The sequence below is a fragment of the Aethalodelphis obliquidens genome, unplaced genomic scaffold (assembly GCF_003676395.1).
Source record: "Aethalodelphis obliquidens isolate GAN/ISIS:26980383/991018 unplaced genomic scaffold, ASM367639v1 scaffold25, whole genome shotgun sequence".
Lineage (NCBI taxonomy): Eukaryota > Metazoa > Chordata > Mammalia > Artiodactyla > Delphinidae > Aethalodelphis > Aethalodelphis obliquidens.
Window position 1 is genome coordinate 5,492,670 of NW_020837969.1, and position 20,454 is coordinate 5,513,123.

The 20,454-nt window shown below is 41.0% G+C and overlaps 1 protein-coding gene across 1 annotated transcript; it reads right to left on the reverse strand.

The window, feature by feature from the left end:
* Positions 1–3,692: 3,692 nt before the first annotated feature.
* Positions 3,693–12,479, reverse strand: SPCS3 (signal peptidase complex subunit 3). Its single transcript, XM_027122516.1, has 5 exons — positions 12,222–12,479; positions 10,726–10,799; positions 8,678–8,754; positions 5,448–5,563; positions 3,693–4,508 (listed from the first exon to the last, which is right to left on the reverse strand). Exons 1-5 carry the CDS (start codon positions 12,362–12,364, stop codon positions 4,376–4,378), a joined length of 543 nt encoding a protein of 180 aa, XP_026978317.1. The 5' UTR covers positions 12,365–12,479; the 3' UTR covers positions 3,693–4,375.
* Positions 12,480–20,454: the final 7,975 nt, after the last annotated feature.

The window sequence follows — 20,454 nt, forward strand, 5'->3', positions numbered from 1 at the left end:
AACGTCTAAGGACTGAAGTTCTGACAGCATTGCCCAGGTTCAGAGAGAACAAAACCAAAACCCAGCTCACCTCTTGTGTCGTCCCAGATAAAATACACTGAGGTTCAATATAACTAAGTTGCCCTCTAAGTTCAACTTTCTGTTCTTTTGAGGGAGTATTTCCAACGTTTCAGTTGTCTGAGTTCACTGGGAAACATTCTTTTGAGAAACAGAAAGAAAAAGCAGGGTTCCCACAACTCAGTGGGCTCACAGGGTCGTCCCAGGGGTCAGGAGTGCGAGGGCAGCAACCCAAAGCCGCCGACACGCCCTGGAGGCTGGGAGGCCGGGAGGCCGGGCCCGCCACACTTTCAAGTGGAGCCAGCTGTCTATTCTGACCCGGTTCTTCATGAGCTGCACAGGCATCTTGAGAGTTTTTAAACTCAGGTCTGTGTGGTGACTTTCTAGTGTTACTTTATCCATCTTCTCAACCAGTCACTACCCCTTGGCTCTCACCAGAAGCCTGGCACTGGGAGAACCCAGGTCTTGGCAACCAGAGCGGCACTAGCCCGGCCCAGGTTGTCCCAAGGCGTGAAAAGAAGGAAGAAGAATCAGATCTAACGTCACCAGGAGCTCAAGAATGACAAAGGCGGCCCTTACAGAGAGCATTCACTGCAAGGCAGTCCCCACGGTCTGGCCACATTACAGAGACAATGACTTCGTTCACCATCAGCATTTATTGGGCGCCTGTTATGTGCAAAGCACTCTGCTAGGCGCTGGGCAAGATACAAAGATAAACCCACAAGACTGCCCTCGGAGAGCTTACAGTCTAGTATAGGAGTGCAGTCTCTGGAGAAGATCTTTTAGGTGTGATTGACCTCCCCTGACCCACCCCACCAAAAAAAAAAAAGAGGGGGTGGGGGGGGAAGAAAACAACTTCAAGGTTACTAGACTTGGTTTCAGCCATTTTCTCTTAGTGCAGCAGCTTCACATAAAAGAAAGCATCAATCGGAAAGCCTTGTAAAATGCATACTTTTACTCATAAACAAAATTCACTTTCATTAGAAAAATGCTGAATATTTATTGCAATTAAGAAAATCCTCAAACATATCTTCAGTATTTTCATGGATTTTTTTCTTATGAATCTGTATTTGTAAAGTAGTTTCCCAAATTGCATCAAAACATGCAACCACTTTTTGAAACAGATCTCTTTAAACCACTGGCAGTCACAGAAAAGGTACACAGACCGCCTGCTAAAAGCAAGGGAAGCATCTGAAATGGACACGTGTTTACTACCAAAATTCACAGCTTATGGTTCCCCCCCCCATAAACTCATTTCAGGTCAAGTCAAAGCATTATAAAATAACACCTCCGTTAACCTATACCGCCAAAGACCCAAAGCTTTAGCTCATTAAGCTTTAGATAGAACAGTGAACAAACGTTCCTTGCGGCCTTCAAGCCTATCTCTTAGTTGCCAGACCCACCAAAGAGCTGTAAAATACTTCCAAAATCAGAAGCTCAAGATAACCCCCTTTTCCTATTACACCATAAGGAATTTCTGAAGTTTTCTGTTATCTTCCTTTAAGCATAAAGGAACCAAATGTAATCAACTGGGGGAATAGAATCACTGATACAGCTGCTTGTCTAGGTTAAACTGCTAGAGAAAAGGAGCATGTAAGCACAACATCTTAAAATTAACTCATTTCTAAACATAATTACTTTAGATGAGTGTCTTGCAATTATTCTCTTCCTAGGATCATCCCTGGGCTCCGATGTTTCTAATTAAAAGCGTAAAGCTGGGGGCTTCCCTGGTGGCGCAGTGGTTGAGAGTCCGCCTGCCGATGCAGGGGACATGGGTTCGTGCCCCGGTCCGGGAGGATCCCACATGCTGCGGAGTGGCTGGGCCCGTGAGCCATGGTCGCTGAGCCTGCACGTCCGGAGCCTGTGCTCCACAACGGGAGAGGCCACAACAGCGAGAGGCCCGCGTACCGCAAAAACAAAAACAAAAAAAGTGTGAAGCCTTGGGTCTTTATGGAGACTTTCTAAGACTTCTTGAAAACACTGACGCTGAGGTTGATGATATGGTTACCAACTGAATACAGGTCCATCTTCTTCGTGCAGAATTACAGTGAACTTACAAATCTGTGCATACCCAAAAGTGAGTTCCTGAGAGGGAGGTTTCTTATTCCCATGTTGGCGCATTCTTGTCCTGAGCAGCTTCCCTTAGCTAGTGAGTAAAAGCAAACGCATCCATTGTGCTAGGGGGCCTTGCTACTCCCCTTTCTCACTGAACTCCAAAAAGTGGGTGGGCTTGGACTGAACAGGAACTGGAGTAAATTTCCACATTCATCTCCAGCAAACACAGATCCACGCATGCAGAGGCCCATGAACACCTAAACCAGCCCCGGGTCTGGCTAAGGCTGCAGGCTTCTTACGTGTACCCGCCTCAAGGAGAACACACCCAACTTTTAAGCTTTGATGCCGACAGATTTTAAGTTTGTACAAACTATGTAAGAAGTTAAATCTTCTAGGTGTAAAATCTAACAGAAATAAAGTCAGATCAATATGAATTATGTGTTGACTTGCCTTTCAATCATCTGGCTGCCGTCACATTACTGAGGTGCTTTTCTGTTCAATCTCTCTGCCAAACGGATCCAACAAATTTTACAGACGTGTGTGGTATAAAAGAACTACTATTTAAGCTAACTAGTCCAACTCTGGCATTTTACAGATAAAGAAACGGAGACCCTGAAAAGTTTAATGAAAAAGCTGGGAGCCAAACCCAGTCTAGCATTCATGATACTGTACTTCTGACCTTCAACTGACCTTCACAGAACACACACCCTTACAGGTAAGAGCTGTTCCAACCAATGCAATTAAGCGGAGATGTATTTCATATGAAATAAGTATAACAAATGTTAAGCCACTAATGTAAGCTATTCTTAGAAGATATTAGCCCTTTTTGGTTACTGCTGATGACGCACCTACAGTGTTTGGTCTTGCTCTTAGGGGGACTGATTTGTAGTTGCTTCCTTTGAGGATGCTTATTTGCCCACTGTAGAAAAGAATCATGTTAAATATGATCATATAATCAATCTCTAAATAATTTTTACATACATTTGGATTCTTATACTTTTAACATGAGTATAATTAACTTCTGCAGAGAATGAGTGAGATATTAACCTCTATATAAATCGTTGGCAACTTGAAAATTAGTCATTTCCACACAGGATAGGAAATCTCTTCTAGGTAATAGAAAGGGCATCCAGGGTAATAAAAAATATAATAAAAATTATATAAGTGAATTTTGACTAGTCTGTAATCGGAGGTATAAAAAAAGGATATGCTTAAAGAATCAGATCTGAGTTCAAGGGTTAACACCCTTCCTTGCTAGCTATGTAATAACCTTGAAGCAATTCCACAAACTTCTGGGTGTTTCTTTATCTGCAAAGAGCTAACATTTGCACTACTTACCTCATTAGATCACTGAGGATCACATACAGTAAAATATATGAGCGCCTGTGAATGGAAATGCACACCAACACATATCGATTATTATTACCCCCAATAATTATTCAAATGTGGACCTAGAAAAATAATTAAATAATTACCACTCCGTGGCACTAGGCATGCTCACTAGATAAACCATGCAAACATTTTCAACGTTCAATGGCAATGTTAAAAAAAAAAAAAAAAAGAATCACACAAAGATATAATACCAAGGAACTTTTTTAGAGAAAGCACTGAAAGACACATATTTGGTTAAGAGACTTTAAAATGATTTTAGAATGATTTACAGCATATAAAGAGGTATTTAGTCTTTAGTGGAGAAAGTTGCTAGTCACCTGTCAGAAAAACAAGCATTGTGGGCATTCCTAAGACAAACGGAATAAAATTCACCACTTTTCGCTATTTTGTAAACCAGGCTTCTCACCAACAATTGTATTAATTTTTCCAGTATTCAGACATACCCTAAAAGAGGTAATAGAGAATGTCTGCTTCTAAATCACATCCAATGTGAACCTGCATAAATGCAAGGCATAAATAGAGTTCTTATAACTCCACAGGCACCTGAAAGTTTTAACTACCCTTCATGCTCACTTCATATTCCATAAAGAATAATGGAAATACAGGGAATACTTCAAATATAAATATTTCACAAATCCTTCTCATGTGGCTGTCTTATTCTTATAATACTCCACTCTGATGGCCTTTGTTTGTTTTTGTTTGGAAAATTAAGTGGTACATTAACCTTTCCCTTCAAATATGCCTTTTGATGTTCATTCTTACACCAAAAAAAAAAAGTTAACAACCCAAAACAAATAAAGATGCAAGGGAAGAGATAAACAAGATACAATTCATTAGGTACAAAAATATGCTGTTTCAAATTCAGAATAATTTAATAACTCTTCGTTATTTCATATGTATCTGGAAATGGGACAGATACATGTCCTGATCCTGTCACAAGAGGTAGAATTCCAGCATTTGGTACAACGTTCCAAGATAGGGTTAAAGTGACATTCCTGTTTCCCCTATAAAAAGATATAAACAGATGTCAGCAGAAACATTTGTAGTTCAATAAAAACGTTTTAATTCAAGCACTGAGGTATCAAATACTTTATTTTTAACCAGCTATTCCTAATTGGAATTCTAATCTACACACAAGTTCTTCTCAAGTCGTTTGAGATCCGAGATGATGCTGGGAAACAGCAGCATTCTCACTGCAGGTCCCCCATAATGACCCTCCTCAAGTCACTTAAGTCACAGTTATTCGAGCCATCAACCAAAACGCTTAAATGAGTAAAACACAGAAAACAGAGAGATTTGAGCTAGAAATCAGGAGACGATGATTTGAAACCTAATTCTATCATTATCCAGATGGACAAACCTGAATCAATCAAACTCTCTCAGGGCTGGAAACTTTTCATCTGCAAAACCAGGTTTGGTTAAAATAGCTCTCCCCTAAAATCCTTTCCAAAGTTGACCCGCAGAGCTTAAGAGCTAAAACTGACCCAAAAGATCAATCGTTCTAATTCCTTCATTTTGTATAAAAGGAAGCTGAGGTTCAGAGAGATTAAGTGAACCGAAACTAGAAACTTCAGTATCAACTCCTAGACCAACACGCGGCTTCCTCGTTCAGGTTCCCAGGCAGGCTCCTCTGACACCCCCGAAGGAGCCCTTTGACGACAGTCCCACTCCCGGGCCAGCAGCCCAGGCTCCCTGTACCCTTAAGGGCAGAAGCCCCAGGCCCTCCTCGTCTCACCATTACAGTTCCCATAATGCGAGAGAACTGGGCACTTTTTTAGACCTGGGTTTGCACGGTACTATTTCTACCCCATCTTCCAGTTCACATCTGTATAAATACTTTTCTTTCTCAACTTTTCTTTTTAGCTGTTTTTCTTTAAAATAAAAACACATCACGTCTTTCTCTCCCCTTCATCACACGTAAAAAATGACAAAGAATTGCTCACTTGAGACCATTTCCATCGTCAAAGAAAAAATACTTTGTTTTCATATCTTTCAGCAGCAGCTTTGGATTATCACCTCTCAGAACAATCTTGTCCCACAGAACAACCTGGTTCAGAGCCTACATTAAAATAAAAATTAATTAGATAATTCAACAGATATAGCATCTCTGTCACTTCAGAAGTATGTTAAGCGAAGAGTTTAATTTATATGAATGAATCCAACTTTGAGGGAACTGCTAAAATCTTAAAGCAGACAAAATGGTAACAAGTGGATAGACACAGGAGTGAAACTTCTGGACAAAAGAAAGATACTTCCCTAAAGGAAATCACCCCTTTTGCCAAGGCAACTGTATTATTTAGAGCCCTCAAAGTTTAATGCAAGGTTTTAGACTTATGTGCTCTCCAGAGTGAGGCCCTAGGAGAAACAGAAGGCACTAGAATCCCTAGAAGGGAAGCATTCTTTTAAATCACTTTTCCCTGTAAAATGTCTGAGACCCTCCAACCCTGTGGACACTGCATGGTGCCAGGGAAACAGAACTAATCCCTGTAGATCACACTGCTAATACAGGTCACTGCTGCTAGATTATCTCATGAAAATTTATATATCTCCAAGGTTTTTAAATTATCAAGCCATCACTAAAGAAATGAAGACTTTTTAGGGTTTTTTTTTTTTTTTCCTTTAAGGAAACATAGGCACATTATTGTTTTACTGGCAAAATCCTAGAAGTCAGACAATTCTTTTAAGCCACTGCTTTGACATATCATAAGCAAGTTTCGTTTGGAAAATTAGAGTTACGAAATGGAGAGAAAGCACATTTGTAACCACTTCTAAATGCCAAGAAATGTGTTCTTATGAAGCTACCATCCATTAGCTTGTGAGGCCAACTGCTCAGCATTAACTAAAAAGAAACGTGGAACAGTTAATTTCTAAAAAGGGGTTCAAATCTTCACCTTAATCCCTCCAACATTAAACAGAAACATCAAGACTGAAGAACACAGAATCAAAGATATGCCAAAGTAAAATGACTTTTTATGTATATTTATTCATTCACCAAAGCAGTGATCTGTCAAATTCCATACTGTATTAACTTACTGGCCATGCTGGAGCAAATCAGGGTTATGATCTGACTCAGGTGTATCCATCACCAAGAAGGTGACGTATTTATTTGGATCATTTGCTGAAACCTGTAGAATACTTGTGCTTACGGCTGTCACTCTTATCTAAGAGCAGCTTTTTCTGTTTAACGCTTTGTTGATTCTCAAGGGCAGGGATCAAAACTTATTCAGCCCAATATTCTTACTGCCCAGCAAAGTATCCTCCATAAAAGATATGCTCAAAATAAATATACACAGAATTGAAGTGCTAATGATTCCAGTTAACTAATCAAACCAATCAACAAATAAAGTTGATTCATTTGTCATCCCTTGAAAATGAATATACAGTTCAAATACAATACAGAAGTAGACTCATCTCTTCACTACGAATTACCTCAGGCTATGCTGATAACAAAACATAAGGGTAACTCAGGTAAAAACAACACAGAAGCACATTTTGATTCCACAGATTTCACCTTTCGGAGTTAATGCACATACCAGAATCATTCACCTTACACTTTTAGGACCTAAGAAGATTTCTGTTTTATCAATATGCTATATAAATATTTTAACCCTTACTCTTATCTGCAACAAAAGCTCTAAATCAGACTGGACTAATAAATTTCAGTCACAAACTAATAGTTTTAATAATGTTATAATAGGTTTTAATCTAACAGTTTAATAGCTTTTAATTATAAAACTTCTAATCAACTCTAATTTATGATTAAAAAGACTACTTTAAGTGCTCAAACTGATGAGTCCTGTACAACTCAAAACAAAGTAATGTATTTCTCAATATAAATTAATTGTAGATATATGGCTTAATAAAAGACTATCAGAACAGCTCACATCATGTATTAAAAGAGGAAAAATATAAATATTTAGATGGATTTTAAAATAATCTAAGACACGATTCACAAATTAGTTATCTTTACAGTTTTTGATTACATATCTGGGTAACAGAGTTGTAAGCACAAGTTACAAATTTCACTGATTCAGGTATCTTGCCATCTATCTCTAATGGTAGCTGTGGAGAGAGTATCTTAGCTTAAAGAGGACTTAGCTGAGGAGTAATTCGACCTCATTTCCTCATAACCCATAGTTCAGCAACATCCTTTTGGAGCTTATCACTGGAAATAGTCTCCAAAGATTTTTGATAATGAATTATTTTGAACCCAAACTACGCATCTTTATTTACAAATGACGTACATGATACACATTACTATTATCGTTAGATATATTATTATTGATAGTGAATGTAAATGTGCATTTCAAATAGGCTTCTTGACTAATGCTAAATTGTTCTCAGCCAACTATTTATTAGATCTCTTTGATTTTTTTTTTAATCCTTTAACGTGGCTGTCAGCTCGGCCGTTTTCCTGTCGCTCACACGTGTCTGGACCGTTAGCATTCTCTTCAATCTCTAATTTCTTTGAAAGAATTTTTTAACCATTTTTCCATTTGTGAGGATTAGTTTATTTAAAACTAGATGATATAATCTACTCAACTGGGTACACATTGCACAACTTTGCAAAATGCTGAAAGTGAACGGATACATGTATGCAGCAGGCTGACCGCTTGCCCTACAGAATTCCCCCTCTTCCTCCAGAGAAGGTGCGTGTTTTAGGAGGCGTGTGACTTAAGGACCGAGTAGAGTATCAGTGTCAGTCCACAGAGTATCAGTAAAATTTCACATCTTTTCCCTCTTACTTTAAATTGAGAAATACATAAATGGACTTTTGGCTTCCGGCGTGGCACACGAGGAGCTTGCAACCTGCCACTGCATCCTAACGCCAAGTAAAAAGCTGAACAAACTGAAAAATCTGGCAACTCTTCTTAGATCCATAAGAAAAGAAACAGTAGCTCTTACTTGTTTTCCTTATATATCTAGGCATTACCTTGCTTGCACCCCACTCTTGGGAACCACAATGCAGGGGGGCTGTAGAAGCAGACAGAAAAACAAGAAAGACAGAAGCTACCAAAGGAGACAAAGTTTTCTTAGTAGAGTCACCTTTCCATGGGCTTGTGATGTTTACTAAATTACTCAGGTCAGATATTTCGAATATATAAAATTTATATTCTTTTCTAAAGAATAAGGTTTTAAATATCTATGAAAATACTTCTGTACATATACTTACATTATTTTTTGTTGAATATTCGGCTGATAAATAAAGAAACAACTGCTTAACATTCCAATCAAATATATTTTCTAGATGTATATAAATTAAGGGATATATAAATCATAAAGCAGCATACAACTTTAAAACAGATTTTAGTTATTCTTAAATTAATTATTCATAGCAATACTGATACTAAAATTAAAAAAAAAAAAAAAGGAGAGGTGGCCCAGAAACATACTGGGCCTCTAATTTAATAAAAATATATAGAAGATGATATACTGTAAAATCCAGCTCATTCCAAAGTCAAAAAATATCAGTGAGATTATCAGTATCCTGCCCTGCTCCTCTAAGCATTACTACCTGAGATACTTCAATTAATACAAACTTAACCGAGAAATACAAAATTTCGTTTTCTGTAAAATCAACCCACTAAGTCTAAAAGAAAGAGGACTTAGTATTTCAAGCACATATGATTGCACTGGAGTTCTGAGTATAACCAATCACCACAATATAACTTAATGTTAAGCAAAAGTGAACTAGGCTCAAGTAATTAAACCAAGTAAGGTAAATTGTACATATTATTTTTGGACATACGCCAGTAGAGATCAAAATGTCTCAACCCATGAAGTGCTTTAGTAAGAGTACACAGCTGAATACCAATCTGGTTTCATTAGTCTGCACCCGAGTGAAAAAAACTCACCAGGATTAATTACAAGACTGGTGTGTCACTGAGAAATGAACTGAGTTAATGTTTGGATTTCATTAAGCATCATATGTAAATGGTTAAGTCATTTTATTATATCCGTTTATATACTAACAGCTACATGTTCATGACATTCCACTCTTAGATATGTGTATCCACTAAGAATCACTATTTTGGAATTCAGAAGCCTTAAATATCTCTCTATAAAAACAGGTACAATTTCAAGTTTTAGCAGCCATATTAAGAAAATCTAAACTACAAATGATGAAATTAAATTTCACTATAATTGCCCACATACACAAAGTTCCTACTTTCACACTAGCTCCAAACTCTCTCTCACTAGCTTAGATTTTTTTTTTTTAAAGAGATGAAGACTTAAAAGCAAAAGTTTAACACAGGACTTTTCTGATGGTGTACTCTATTTCCTAAAAAAGTGCCTACAGAACTAATTCCTAGTCTACTTCTAAACCTAGTAATTTATTTCTAAAAAACTCAAGTTAAAAATAATTCCAGGCTAGTAAAGAGACTTGTCAGGTAAACTCCACAGGTAGATAATCTGCTTCCACTGTTCAGATAGTTGCTTTACACAAGTTCAAACAGTTCAATCTCCGTAACCAACTTTAATCCTGGGGTCTTAAAAAGGCAGATGAGATCCCAGAAGTGGCAGGTAACAATACTGCCAAGATAGTAATCTAAGACCCTAAGAGAAGATTAAACTGGCCCAGTGACCAGAGGTGTCAAAAGGTGGAAGTTCAAAATAAAGAGAAAATATTTAAATCACGTCCATTTTAAATAACTCTTTTAATTGTTACGATTTCTCTGACTCTTATTATAAAAGTACTTATAAAAAGAATGATAATGGCAAAATGCTAATATGGTTTACCAATAATCATTTGACAATGACCTTCTGAATCACAGCAGATGCAATTCACTTTTTCAACATATGTTTCTCTCTGCTATCTCAAAACATGGACATATTCTTGGGGATTGTACATGAAACGTTACATCTAGGTAGGCTGAGTAGTGGTTACATTCTTCCGTCTTTAATTTAAATGATCTAATTTTATCTTCTTTCCTAAATACAGATTCAAACTCTCTTATAGCTTTAGATCTATTTAATGTTTCTGTGAAGAATTTAAAGTGTGTTCACACAATAATAACTCATCAATCTATAAATACAAGTTTTCTCAAGGTTGAACGAGGAGGTATTAACACGACTATACTGATGAAAACATAGGCATAGAAATTTCCAAGGTCTGACTGATTCAATGTATAAACATACTTACTGTCCCCCAAATCACTAAATATGTATATCATTGTAATACTAGAGAAAGAGCGATGAAATATTTGCTAAAAAGGATATCAGCAGTTATATCAAATGTAATGAATCCCAGATCACTTCTTTCTCTAGGTCCAGTGAAGTCTTCTACATTTTTTCTAGAAATAAAGATAATAGTTTCACCATCCTTCAAACATAACAGCATACAAAACTCACAAAATTCCTTACATACGTGAAAGACAGGGTCTAGCTGTATCCCACAAAGAAACAAGTAAAAATCAGAGAAACTGGTAAGTGTGACAATAGAAACATTCTAATCCACTATAGAAGTAGGTCTTCAGCTATTTTCATTTACCTTCAAAGAACCCCTAACAAAACCCAGGGGGAGAAAAAAAGTGCTCATAGAATGTGGAAATACTCGATGTCAAGTGATTTGGTAGACTGGGTAGAAGAAAATTACATTTGACTGCAAGGTGGTATGGAAACCAAGATTAAATGAACAACTACTATTCACTGAGCACGTACTACGTATGCGTCCGGGTCAGGGCCACTATGTGTTTTTGACAATTATCTCAATCCTCACAACAGGCCTACGAGTTGGGTATTACTTCCACTTCAGACAAAAGGAAATGAAGACCCAGGAAGGTAGGAAGCTTGCTCAAGGTTCACAGTAGCTAACAGCTGTTCAGTGTGTACCATGAGCCACCCTCTTCTAAGCCCTCCCAGAGCAGACAGCGCTCGTGATGTCCAGCCTGAGTCTACCGGAATCTAAAAATGAGTACCTAACAAACATCAATGCAGGGAGGAAAAAAAAAATAAGTGGGGAATAGCCATTAGATGACTGGCTTGTTGGCGTTTGTGACTTAGAAATAAAACTAAGGTTGAAGACGAGGGAGCTTTCGTTGGAAGATGGCACAGATAAGAAGGACACGAGAACCAGGGGGGAAAAAAAGCTACGAATCGAAGAAAGTGCCAGAGAATAAAAATTAGCATAAAAAATGGGCATTAACGAAAGGACAATGTCATTTCAAAATTCTACTTCGGGCATTTTCGCAGATTTATTCAAGCGGCTGGCCCTTCACAAATAAAATTAAAAGCACGCCGCCTGGGAGCGCTGGGAGGCCGACTCCTCCCCGGGCATCCAAACCTCTCCTGCCAACTTCGCAGGCGCCGCGGGTACCTTCGGCGGCGGGACGAGGGGGACGGACCCCGCGGAGGGGCTGTCGGGGGGCGAGTCGGGCCGGGAGCGCCCGGGACCCCGAGCCCCGCGCCGGCGGGGGTGCGGCCGGGCGGGCCGCTGGGCTGGTGTGGTGCTCCCTTATTGGCCGGGCGCGGGCGAGGGAAGTGAGGCACAGGAAGGAAGCGGAGGCAGCGACCCGAGCAACGCTCGAAACGAACATTTAAGAGCAAGCCCGGGAAGGTGCGGCGGAGGGTGGGAGTCGAGGGAGAGCCCCCAATGGATCCGCCCGGGGGCGAAGGCCGCTCGGGGAGGCGGGGAGGGGAGGGGGTTCGCGCGGCAGCCCGGCCTCGGCGCCCCCCGCCCCGGCGCGGCCCCGCCGCCCGACCCCGGCCGTACTCACAGCATGATCCTCGAGACGTGCAGCCGCACCGGGACGCTCCGGTCTTTGAAGGCGGTGGTGATGAAGCAGCCGAAGGTGAGCGCCGCCATCACGCTCAGCGAGAAGGCGAACAGCGAGTTCGCCCGCGACAGCACCGTGTTCATCGCGGCCGACGCCCCGAAACCCGCTCCCCACGCACACCCGGCACCCCGTTCCGGCCGCGGTCCACCTCTCTGCGAGCCGCGCCGCCTGCGCCGAGCGTTCCGGGGTGGGGGGAGTGAGGGCGCGCTGCCGCGGCCCCGCCTCCTTTCCGGTCCCCGGACGAGAGCGAGCGCGCGCGCTCCCGCCGCCTGGACACACCCACCAGCGGGCCGGACGCGCCGAACCGGAGAGCCGGAGCCGCGCGGGGGCCCGCCCCTCCTCTCGCGGCCTGGCGCCGCCACCAATCAGCGACCAGCAAGGGAGGGGCGGGGCTTCGCCGCGGAAGGCCCGCCTCCTGGGCGCTGGCTTCCCGTCGTTCGGCCCGCGGCTCGCCTACCATCCTTTCCCTGCCCTTACGGCAGGTGCTCTGGCGCTGCGGCTTTCTGGGTGCTTAGGTTCCGTCGATTTGCACTTTAAACCGGCAGCGGGGCCAGGTAGTTTGGTTTGTGTCCTGACGTGTCGCGTTTGGAAACATAGCTTTAGAAAGCGCCGAGTCTTCCCCTTTGTCAAACCTGGTCAAAGTTAGAACTTCGGCTTTTTGGGAGGGCGTGGGAGCCTTGCCTTTACTTTCCACGCCCAACCTTAGACCAGTTCCTATTAATGCTTTGCCTTACAGCGGCCGCTAACGCTGTGTTAGCCGATAAGGATGCTGCTACCCAGTTTAAATAGTCCATTTAACAAGGTGTATTGGGGAGCTGAAAGGATGACCTCACTAGGTCCTTAGGATCAAAGGCGGTGGTGGCTGTGGAATCGCTATGTCTCACGAAATATAATTTAAGTTTTATTTACATAAAATATTTAATATGTATCATATATAAAGAAGATATGTACTATAAAATACATAAACTTACAATTTAACATTAGCAAGCCCTCAATACATAATGGCCCTTAGGGGCCGTAGGGTTCATACAGTGCCAATCCCTGAGCTTAAATATACTGTCTGCCAACACCTTTGTTCCTTTTGCAACGAGGCTTTTTCGTACTTATAAAAATGGGATTCAGAGGGCCCAGTAATCCGCTGAAATTATTTTTTTTTTAAATTCTCTGTCCGTAAGCCAGAAGAGTTTACGAACACCTGAGATACCTGCAAACCAGAAAGTGATGATATGATCCTGATGCTGGCTTACGTTGTCTATCGTTGAGCCCTTGCTTCTTTGCATTATTCATTAATCACTCAGTTTTCATACAGCCATGCAGTTAGAATTATTACTAAGGGCCTACTGTTCCAGGTAGAGTTCTAGGCTTTGAGAGTACAGGACTAATAAGGCAAAGTCCCTGCTAAACTGGAGCAAAGCCAAGTAATGAAAAACGGATAGACTATGAACTAAGGAGAGATCCTTAGTTGAGTTAAAACCCTAAATTTTTATCTTCCAGGCAGCCAGAGGTTATTCAATAAAGCAACGATTTATTGAATACTTAGCACAGTGCATAAACAAAACAATTAGGTATTCTTATTATAGGATGACTTAGAGAAGGGATGCTTGTTGTTACAGGTGTTGATGTCCAAAGAGAGTATTCTAAAAGATACGGCACTGCAAGTATGGGTTTATGTAAGAGGTACCCAGCAGTCTGGTCCAGCTGAACAATGTATGTATAAAGCATTAGGTGGAAAAGAGTCTGGAAAGGTATATTAAGGGCCTTTTTATAGAAAACCTGGCCAAGGAGTTGGGATCTTATATCACAAGAAGTTACATGTTAAACAACAGTGGCGTCACTGAACAGACAGCCATTTATAAGTTACATGTAGAGAGTAAGCGCCTGATGTTGACCACAAAGGGACAAAAAAAAGAAAGACCGATAGGGACATTTCAGAGTCAAAAATCTATGATTTAGCAGTTGCTTAGATAGGGGTGTGTGCAAAATATGGTGGAAAGGAGATTGTGAAAGCACAAGTGAAATTAATATTATTATTATGACATCATGGCTTGAACTTGAGTGACTGGGAGTTCCAAAAACACATGCAAGTCCACGATAGGAGCAGAATAGGGATGGGGTGGGGAATTCTCTTATTCTGTTGTAATTCTCCCATTGTTTCTTTGGATTGTCTAGATACTTAATCATACCATATACATTAGAGAACACTTTACCTTTTCCTTTCCAGTTTTTAAATTTCTAATTGCATTCTCTTGTCCATCACAGTAGCTAATATTTCTAACAAAATCCTCAATAATGGAGATAATTGGCATCCTTTCATTTCTCCAGCAAGTAAGATAGTGGCTTTGTGATGTAAGTGGTGTGTGTGTGTGTGTGTGTATCATATTGATATCTAGGAAATATCCATTAATTCCTTTTTTATTGAGAAGTGTTCTTTAACATAAATGAGTGTTGAATTATTTTCACATGTGTTTTCTGTATCTTTGGATGTGATCGCATAATTTTTCTCCCTAACTCTATGCCATAGACTGAACGTTTGTGACCCCACCCGCCAAATTCATATGTTGAAATCCTGACTCCCAGTGTGATGGTATTAAGAGATGGGACTTCCAGTAGGTGATCAGGTTATAAGGGTGGAGCCCTCATGAATAGGATGAGTGCCCTTCTAAAAGAGACCCCAGAGAGGTCCCTTACCCCTTCCTTCATGGGGGGACTCAATGAGAAGACTGCCAGTCTATGAACCAGGAAGCCGGCTCTCACCAGACACTGAATCCACCGGCACCACGATCTTGGACTTCTGACCCTCCAGAACTGTGAGAAATGAACTTCTGTTATTTATAAGCCACCCAGTCTATGGTAATTGTTATAGCAGCCAGAACAAACTAAGACACTCTATTAATATGATGGATTATATGAACAGATTTCCTAATATTGAACCATTGCACATTCCTGGAATAAACTCCACTTGGTCATGATGAATTAATTTTTTTTTTTTTTGTGGTACGGGGGCCTCTCACTGTTGTGGCCTCTCCTGTTGCGGAGCACAGGCTCCGGACGCGCAGGCTCAGCGGCCATGGCTCACGGGCCCAGCCACTCTGCGGCATATGGGATCTTCCCGGACCGTGGCACGAACCCGTGTCCCCTGCATCGGCAGGCGGACTCTCAACCACTGCGCCACTAGGGAAGCCCATGATGAATTAACTTTTAATATGATCTTGGGCTTTCTTTTCTAATTGTTCTTTTAAGTTTTTGCCATAAATATCCGTAAGTGAAATTGATCTGTGTTTTTCTTTTTTGGGTCATAATATTATACTCAGAATATGAATTTGTAAGTTTTCCTTGTTTTTCTATGCACTAGGATATTTAAGTGGCACTTGGATTATCTGTTCTTTAAAAATTGGGTAGAAATTACCTTGAGATGCTACTCTTCTTTTTTGATGGTTATTGATTGTTCATTGTAATTACCTATATGTGTGTTTTCTCCCTTTTTAATTATTTTAATTAGTATTTTTTCTTTGTTGAATTTTTTCAAAGAACTATCTTTTACATTTCCTAATTAAATCTACAGTTCTTTGTTTTCTTAATCATTAACTTTTGTTTTTAACATTATCAACTATTTCCATTCCACTTTTCCTTGGTTTTCTAGCTTTAAGGATTAGATATTTAATTGACATATTTTCATTTTTATTGTTACGATAACCACTTTAGCTGTATCCTAAAATTTTTGATCAGTTGTGTTTAAATTTTGTATTTCTCTTCTGAGGGGTAGCTTAATTGTGTGTGTGTGCGCGCGTGTGTGTGTGCATGCGCGCACGAGCTACATTTCCAGGAGGAGGGACCTTTTTCCTTTTGATGGTTTTAAATTGATGTCTGATTTTATTTCATGGAGACAGAGAATGTTGTTTCTACTCTTTGGATTACTGAGGTCTTCTTTGTGGCCTAAAATGTCACTTTTGTGAATATTCAATGTACACTGGAAAAGGGTATGTATTTTCTGCTAATGGTATACAGAGCTTGATATATATCTATGAGATCTATCTTATTGATTATGTTATCTGTGTCTTTTATTTCCTTATTAACGTTTTGTTATCTTTGTTTTCTTGGATTGAGAGAGATGTGTTAAAGTCTCCAAATTATTGTGTTTTTGTCTGTTTCTCATCTCATCTTTATACTTTCTGCTTTATACAATTTGTTAAGTAACAGTATGTCTTCATTATGAATGGTGTCTTTAGCATCATAAAGTATTCTTCTTTTCCTCTTAATGCTTTTCGATCGGAGTTCTAGCTTGTCAAATGCCAAGATTGCATGGGAGGAAATTGACGCTGTTATTTATCTAAAATAATACTGTAGACCTCAGTTAAGGTTTAGCACTTTTTGACTAAATGTCTTCTCCTCTTTGATAATTTCTACTGAGAACCTGATGGCAGTTATGAGAGGAACAGCTGGAGTGCTTTGTCAGCACTTGAATAAATAGGGAGTGGTCGACTGGGGAAGACATGCTTAGTTATATTTTCCAAGAGTAGGAAGAACCACAGGATAAAGGTAAAGTCTCCATCTTCTTATTTGCAAATAATTATTCTTCTGTAACACTGAGCCAAGAAGAAGGAAGAGGAGTGACTTAGGGAATACTTTAAATAAAGCCGTGAGCACATGGACGGTTAGGCTGTGGAAGAAGCAGATAAGCCTAGAGGGACAGCACTGTAATCACATATACTATTGTTCGGGATGTGCAAAGTGCCCCAGAAGCACCAGGCTACCCAAGGAAGTTGCTGCAGTGGAGTGTGTTATAGGTCTGACCCACTGAGGACTCCCGTTAGAACTATTTTTCATAAAGGGACTATAAATTATACTGTCCATCATGGAGAGTCGTACATTTTTCTGTCCCTTTCAATGTCCAGGACAGAACCTTGTACCTAGTAGATGCTCAGAAAATTCTAGTTGAATTGAGGTGCCCTGAATCCATAAACTATATTTTTGAAGAATTTTCACAGAAAAGATATACATGTCATACGCAAATAACAAGTATTTAAAGTATAAATTGGTAAAATGGTATCAAGTGAAAGCTAACTTGGATATGAAGGCTGAGGACAAATTGTAGAAGGCTTGAATGCCAGGATGATAAGTTTGAACATCACCCAGGAGACAGTTGGAACCTTTGGGAATTTTAGTTCATTTGAATATAAAGGCCATGGGGTCTCTAGGTAGATAAGTAATTTCTTAGGGAAGAATGAGACTGCCAGCGGGTAGACCAGGTGAGAGATTATCGCAGTAGTTCAGACGTGAGATGATGAGCGTGTGAATCAAGGTGATGGCAGTGCAAATGGAGGGAAGGAGCAGATGCATCTGTGAATTTCCTTCCAATTTCATCCATAGCCTCTAGGTTTTTACTACATTGAGAGTATTTCCAAGGACTCTGGGAAGTATCCATATCAAGTCATTCAGCCCAAATTCCAGTCCTGGCACCAATTCACTGGCATTTCATGGATGCAGTTTCATGGAGGACTGTTTCACGGGTGAAGTCAGGAGATGTGAGACTCGTGGGTCAGAGACTAAGGACTTTGTTACTGGTGGCACAGCAAGCAGACTGAGCATCACGTTTGAATTGGTTCTTCTTGGCCTCCGAGTCCCTCAGGGGCGACCCAGAGGGCCCGGATGTCAGCTGTGCCCACATCATCTGCATTTTTGCTGAGGAATGTTAAGCTTGAGGAACGTACCCTTTTATTGCAAGCAGTAAGCAGGGACACATCACCTCCTCCCTCAAGGTTGCCCACTGCAAATACAACTCGAGAGGTGGCCTGAGTAAAGAGAAGTCAGGGCTTTGCATGGTTGGCGTACCCAGCAAAACATGCGTGAACGCAGAGGTTCAAAGACTTCTCTCCCAGTGCGTGGATCCACAAGTTGTACGTGTTTCAAATTGCGATAAATGACAAACAGCCTTCAAAAGGTGGTGCCCATTTACCCTCCCAGGCACGGTTAACAACCATGGAGCTTTTGTTTTTTATGCTGAGCTGATTGCCAGTTTGCATTTCTGAATGTAAGGTTACAGATGAAATATGTTTATCGCTCATTAGTATTCTCTGTGAATTGCCTCTCCAAGGTTGCCAGCCCCCTTTCTGCTGTGAAGTGCTGTCTCTGCCACTTCCTTGATTTTTCTTGCCTGATTTTCAAGACCTCGGAGCTCTAAGTCCAGCCCACGTTGCCAAATTTGTCTCTGCAACACTCACGTTCTCCCCTAGCCCCCAGTGCCTTGATCTGTCAGACTCCTTGTGCCTTAACTCTCGTTCCCTTCACTTAGAACGCTCACCCCTTCTATTCTCCCCCTCCACTTTCTTCCCATCTTTTAGGTTCCAACTCAGGCTTCCCTGCCTCTTCCAAATATTCCTTGACAAGTTCTACTTACCTGGATTTCACTGCTTTGAACTTTTTCAGAAACTTCTTTACATTAACCAGAATTTATAACTTAATTTTATGTTATAATGAATTTGTATGGTTATATCGTCTATGTCACCCTTACCTCCTAGGTTTGATTGCATGGATCTATGACTTCTTTTATATCCTATCTAGAGCCTCTTGGAGTACATATTATCATACGTGTATTTAACCAAACAGATAGCTTCAAAACTATTTTCTTCAAGATATTTGTTTGGTTAATGACTATTAAATAGACCATGCCAGTCTTATAATTCTAGTTCTATTCCTATGCATTTCTTTAAAGAGAGAAAACCAGAAAAACAAAACGCTTAAGCAGAAGGAAAACCACTTACTGGGCATTTGAGGGGACAAAGAACTATGTAATTTAAACAAAACAAAACAAAACTTGTCGCTCTCAGATCATTTTGTGTCTGTTAAAGTTTTTCCAAGCATGACTCCTATGGCACTAAGGAAATTTAAGAATATGTTTCAATTTTTGTTAAGAGTATGTATGTTTATTTTCCTTGTTACTTACATGAAAATTACCCGTTCAGCCCAGGGCCCTTGGAATGAAGCAAAGAAGCAAATGTTTCCACTCAGGAGGCTGTGGGGCTTTTATAAGGTTCATCATCAGCCTCTAGAACATTCCTCCAAGCAGCTGCTCTTCCATACTTTTGTCCTTCCATTGTTGTCACTCTTTGCATCTTGGCTTTGCACTCTGGGTCTTCGTTCCTGTCTCGGGCCCTCCTTTCTCAGGCTTGCCTTTTGAACCTAGCCTTCCGGTCCACTGTCTTTGGCCCACCTGTGTGCGCTGACTGTTAGCCTGCATGAGAGGTTAGCGCGTGGGTTCACAGCTGCCTGCCCCTCGTGCACAGGCCAGCATGGTTTATGAAGCCTCCTTGGTCAGGGCATGGTGGCTAATTGGAAATTATCCCAGAGACCCTTGGTTTCCGTGGAGCTAAATGTCACCCTCCCAAGGAAAATGAAAAGCAAGAAGTCCTTCCGTATTCTCTAGACAATCAAAGACATCCGGAAGTTATTGGGATTCTTTGGATAGAATAGGCAATTACTATCCACCTTCTCTGCTCATAGCATCTAGACAACTGTCCTTGCAGGAAAGTGAGAAGCTGCTAGTGAAGCTGAGGCGTTCTCTTAGTTGGAGAGCCTGGGCAGCTCTTCTCTCTTCCTGCCCCTCAGACTCACCCAGAAACCCACCGTTCCAACTGTATCTCTAACATGCTAGACATCTGGCTACTGGAAAATCCAGCTTCTAATCTGTATCACTGCAATCACTGCGCACACATCCCAAGGAAGCTCGTCCCAGCTGAGGTAAAGGGGCCTGAGAAAGGGCTGTCAGCCTCAGGCCAGCTTTGGGGCATCAGGTCCTAGTATGGACTTGGCCCAGGACCCTGCTATAATGAGTGCAGACCACCAAAGCTCTAAAGTAAGATCCAGACATTCAGACCATGCCTGGTGAGGTTTATTACTTCTTGCTCCTTTGCGTTCTCTCTAGTATAGAAAAGTTTCTAGATACCCACTGGCAAACAAAGCCCGCTGCATCTGGGATGGATATAAACGGGAAAATAGTTATGGGAACTGTGTCGAAGGGTTAACCCAATAGGCCTGAGACTGCTGTGCTTAGAAGTGCCTGCTTGCAGGGTTGGCCCTTGGCTGGCATCTGGGGACTCGGCTGGTAAATGGTTCCCTGAACTGGTATAAAACTTCCCCTAAATGATAAAAGCGGCTTACTGTCCCTAGACTGTGGGTA

Bases quoted from the DNA above. Each gene is read 5' to 3' on its own strand.
- SPCS3 (XM_027122516.1), bottom strand. From the start codon at position 12,364: ATGAACACGGTGCTGTCGCGGGCGAACTCGCTGTTCGCCTTCTCGCTG. The intron at 10,800-12,221 runs GTGAGTACGGCC...CTTTATTTCTAG, and splicing joins CACGTCTCGAGGATCATGCT to AAAAAATGTAGAAGACTTCA. The intron at 4,509-5,447 runs GTGAGCAATTCT...ATCTTTTTATAG, and splicing joins GACGATGGAAATGGTCTCAA to GGGAAACAGGAATGTCACTT.